We start from the raw sequence: 5,044 nt of genomic DNA on the forward strand, positions 1-5,044 counted from the left end.
TTATTTATGGAGAAAGAGAGAGCCAGTGGAGGACACACAGGGAGAAAGAATCCTAAGCAGGCTCCATGCTGTTGGCACAGACTCAGATGCGGGGCTTGAATTCACAAACCATGAGATTATGACCTGAGCCAAAGTAAAGATTCCAACATTTAATCAACATGAGTGATCCAGGCACACCTTAGCATATTATTTTTAAAACATAGCCCCTAGGATGTGACTGGGTGGCTCAATTGGTTAAGCATTCAACTCTTGATTTTAGCTCAGGTTATGATCTCATGGTTTCATGAGTTCCACCCCGACATCAGGCTCTGTGCTCTGTGAAGCCTGCTAGGGATTCTCTCTCTCCCTCCCCCTCTTGTGATTTCTGTCTCTCTCCAAATGAATAAAGTTAAAAAAAACAGTTTCTAATTTCTATGGACACTAAATATGGAATTATTAAAAATGAAGTGTTACAAATCAAAAATTTATCTCTAGATAATATTTCAGAATTAGCCAATAAAAACAACCCAAGTTTAAGGCTGGGTTTTAGACTAAAATAAGTATCAAAGAAGCAGGGAAACACCCTCCAAGATGGATCAGACTCTGAACGAAAGTTGCAGCACAAAAATTGTGATCTCTCTGTCATATCTCCCAATCTAGACCCACTTGTCTCCTTGCTGCTTCTCGTACATCTTTGTTTCTGAGAGTGTAGATTAGAGGGTTGAGGCTAGGTGTGACAACAGTATAAAAGAGGGCAATGAACTTGCCTTGATCTTGAGAACTTTCTGATGGTGGCTGCAGATATATGCACGTGGCTGGAATGAAAAAGAGGGACACAACCATAAGATGGGCTCCACATGTCCCAAAGACTCTCTGAAGTCCAGCTGATGACTGCATCCTCAGCACAGCCCAGGCAATGGCGCCATAAGAACTGAGAATGAGGATGAGTGGTATGAGAACAAAAATGGAGCTCGTGATCAGGAGGGTCAGCTCATTAGCATGGGTATCAACACACGATAATCGCAGCAGTGCTGGAACTTCACAGAAGAAATGGTCCACTTGGCGATGTCCACAGAGGGGGACCCAGAAGGTAAAGGAGGAATGAAGTGCTGAGTTGGTAAAGCCACTGACCCAGGAAGCCACAGCCAACAGGTGGCAGAAACGAGGGTTCATGATCACAGTGTAATGCAGGGGTCTACAGACAGCTGCATAACGGTCATAGGACATGACCACCAGGAGGACACACTCTGTGGTTCCCAGTGCGAGGGCAAAGTAAAGTTGAGTCATGCAACCGGCATAAGAGATGGTCTTTTCTGGGCCCCAGAGATTGACCAGCAACTGAGGGATGGAGCTGGTGGTGTAGCAGAGATCCAGAAAAGAGAGGTTTGAGAGGAAAAAGTACATGGGAGTGTGGAGATGGGCATCCAGGTATGACAAGACAATAATAAAAAGGTTGCCTATCAATGTCATCAAGTAGAACATCAAGATAAGCACAAAGAGAACTACTTCCAGATGAGGCCAATGAGAAAAACCCAGTAGAACAAAGTAGCCTTCAGAACTTGCATTTTTTCCCATCATCATTGTTTCTAATACCCGGAGGAAGAATCATAAACTCAAAGGCTGCCCACTCATCATCAAACACCTGTCAGTAGACTGGAGAAGACCTATGCCATTTCCAAATATACTCTTGTTACAGTAACATTTTTATAGTTTTATTTTTATGTTTCATGCATATATTTTTCCTGTTGTGGATAAAATCAATAAGTTTTCAAGTGAATGAGTTCTTTTTTATAAATCCCTAAGTTAGTGTTGGATAAAGATTAAATATTAAGTTCCATAGCCAAGAAGACAATTTTCATAGAAAATATTTTTTAACAAAAAACAAAAGACTTTTCAATGTATTCCTCTTTTATGTATTTTCAGGCTATTTCCAATTTGTTGTTACAGAGAAAGGAATATCTCTACTTTTAATAATCTTATATATAAATGAGTGCTTACCATGAGATGAAAACAACTCAGTAGCAACTTTAAAATGTTAATATTGAGTGAAAAAATTAACTTGAATTACGTTATGATTACAGGAAGAACAAAATATTCTTATTCATTCATGTATTCTAATGACTTATTTATAGACAAAGAAGAAATAGCATGCAACTGGAAGTATAAACAAAGATACAAATGTGCACACATACAACCCCAAAATGAGTATTCACACAATGAGCTGAACTGAAGGTCTTAATCCTAATTTAGAAGTGAAATAGCCTGGGGGATTAAGTGATAGAATACTTCCAACCATAAATGAGACTGGAACTAATTTTGAAAAACCTAAATGAAATCACAGAATTGAAGAATACTACAGAAGGAGCAAGAAGAAAAGGGAGGGTGTATAGATCAGAAAAGTATACGGGAAGCAGTGGTGCTTGAGACTGAATGTGTGTGAATCCTAAGGTGTGAGGCCTGGAAACAGCGTGGAAAGAGTTTCCACAAAATTTCACATGCTTTCGGACAGCAGCTAAGACACTGACATCTGAGTCATAATTTATAATTATTCCACATTTTTATGCTTTCTATAATTCCAAATAGAACCTCTAAATAGAAAATTCATTGATTTTAAATAGGCAAAGATATGTGAATATTGGATAAAATTCAATCATAAGTTTATCTTGTGGTTGTTCTTTTGTGAAAAATAAAGTTATGGAACTCCAATGTGCATTAATAAATTGGTTTTCAGTTGCTTATTTTCTCTTGTGTGTTACCAATCTTTCATAGAAAAAATTAACACTTTACTATATAGTTGTTGCTAAAAGACATAGTCTCCCACATTTATATGTTCCCAGATAGCTTTGCCCTGCTATGTCTCCCCTCACTCTCTGACAGAAGACAGCAATCACAAGTTCATCCAACACAGACCCACATGCAGTCTTTTGAAGAATTTTTACTAGCTCAAATATTGTAATCCTAGAACTTGAAAAAGACACAAAGGATGTCTAATTGGTCAAGTTGCAGCTGGAAAGATAGAAAACTGAATGTGACCTAAGATTGTTAAGATCGATTCACAAATATATCTATACACCATTTTATATTATTCGTAATGTAAGTGTCATTAACCTCATGATGGATGGGGGAAATTTTCCAAGGGATTTCTTTTTTATTTCCCTAAAATGAGAGGTAAAACACCACCAAATATTTTAACTCAAATGCTATGGGTATTTCCTCTGAGGTAGGCACAACTGTCTTGCCTTACAAAGAAAGCTGCCTGAATTCCTTACTACAATAATTAAAAGAAAGGAGCAGTTGTGTGACATTTCTTTAATTGCTATACCAGCCATTGAGATAAAGGACAAACTAACCAGAATTCATAAAAAGAAAAATTCGGAAATTTATGGCTTGATTTTCTTCTAAGTGGAAAAGAGGGAATGAAGACCCTATCAAAGGTAGCTTTAGAATTGTGGAATAAAATATCTCTCTATGCCTTTAAATCAAACATTATAGGGAAAATGGGTGGCATAGCACTCTCTTCTCACCCCAGTGTCACTAACAGGCATTCTCCTAATTCCTTTCATGTCTGTGACTTTGAACTGAACCTAGCTCTTATGCAGTGCTCTCTCAGCTTTTCCATACTGACCTTCCTGTAGTTGTCCACTCTCCCCACTGTTCTCTTTGTGGTCTATGCTTTACCATTTACAAACCAACCAGCTCTCTAGCTGTTATGCAACCTGAGAACATCGACCTAACTGCCTTCCTGTACCAACTGTGCTAATGTTCAAAATCTAACCATGGAAAGCAGAGTCTAAACCAAACTGTGGCTATCATCGTCACATAAAAGAAAGCCTGGGCTTGTCCAGAAGATGTGCTTTGAGCAGAATGCAAGAATTCTTTAGGGCATTTAAGGTATCATGGGATGGAACCCTTATCCCAGAGTAAATAGGGCCTTTAAGGAAACAAAAAGAATAATGTGACCTTCTTTTCTTGACTGACACCATGGGGAAGACAAATCCCAAAATTGCAATTAATACCCTTCAAGGAACTTTCCAGGTTAGAACAGTGTGATGTTCATAAGAAAAAATATGTTTACAGAAATTCCTTCAACTTGATGCTGTCCTTGTACTAGGATGCCACAGAACTTATCACCAACCAACAAGGAAAAAGTTGTCTTGTCAATCTGGGTTCTGCTGATTCACCTGATTTTTTTCCTGCTCCCCATGGCGGTAAAGCCCAAATTTACCAGACAACTGGCTTGAAGTAGGGGAGATTCAGGAGCCGTGAAACAGAAAGATGGAATGCATTAAAACTCACCTTTTCCCTATTAACCTGGTACTCTTTGAGAGTTGACCAACACCATTTATGCCTTCCTGATTGTCTTTTAAACTCAATTCCAAGTTTATGCCTGCAAAAGTTTAGAAAATCTATGTAAGAGCATTTAGAGCCCTAAATCCACTCCTTCCCTCAGCTTAGAGGATAGCTGCCCTGTCTATTCTCACTCCAAAAGAACTCTGGTGTTTCATTCTCTGGAGAGGTCTCTGAACTGCAGGTTGCTAGCTACGTACCTTAATTAAACCCCAAATACCCCAAATCTAGCCCTAACCCTAACCCCAAACCATAATTCCTAACCCCTAATTCAAATCCTAACCTAAACCTAACCCTCTAGAGAGGTCTTTGAACTATAGGATACCAGGCACATGCTATCACTCTGGTGCTAACACTAACATTTTCCCTAAATCTGGCCCTAAACCTTACCCTAATCCTAGATATGAGGGTGGAAATGCAGTATATATATACAATGGAATATTACTCAACTATAAAAAAGAATGGAATCTTGCCATTTACAATGACATGAATGGAGCTAGATAGTATTATGCTATGCAAAGTAAGCCAGTCAGAGAAAGACTAATGCCACATGATTTCAAACATATCTGGAATTTAAAAAACAAAACCAACAAGCAAAGGGGAAAACAGAGAGGCAAACCAAGAAACAGATTCTTAACTATAGAGAACAAACAGGGATAACAGAGGGAAGGTGGGAGTGGTGGGGTGGGTTAAATCAGTGACAGGAATTAAGGAGAAT

At 38.7% G+C, this 5,044-nt stretch overlaps 1 protein-coding gene across 1 annotated transcript; it reads right to left on the reverse strand.

The window, feature by feature from the left end:
• Positions 1-621: 621 nt before the first annotated feature.
• Positions 622-1,560, reverse strand: LOC132666376 (olfactory receptor 2J3-like). The gene has a single exon (XM_060614489.2). It carries the CDS (start codon positions 1,558-1,560, stop codon positions 622-624), a length of 939 nt encoding a protein of 312 aa, XP_060470472.2.
• Positions 1,561-5,044: the final 3,484 nt, after the last annotated feature.

This window comes from Panthera onca, chromosome B2 (genome assembly GCF_046562875.1).
Source record: "Panthera onca isolate mPanOnc1 chromosome B2, mPanOnc1 haplotype 2, whole genome shotgun sequence".
NCBI lineage: Eukaryota > Metazoa > Chordata > Mammalia > Carnivora > Felidae > Panthera > Panthera onca.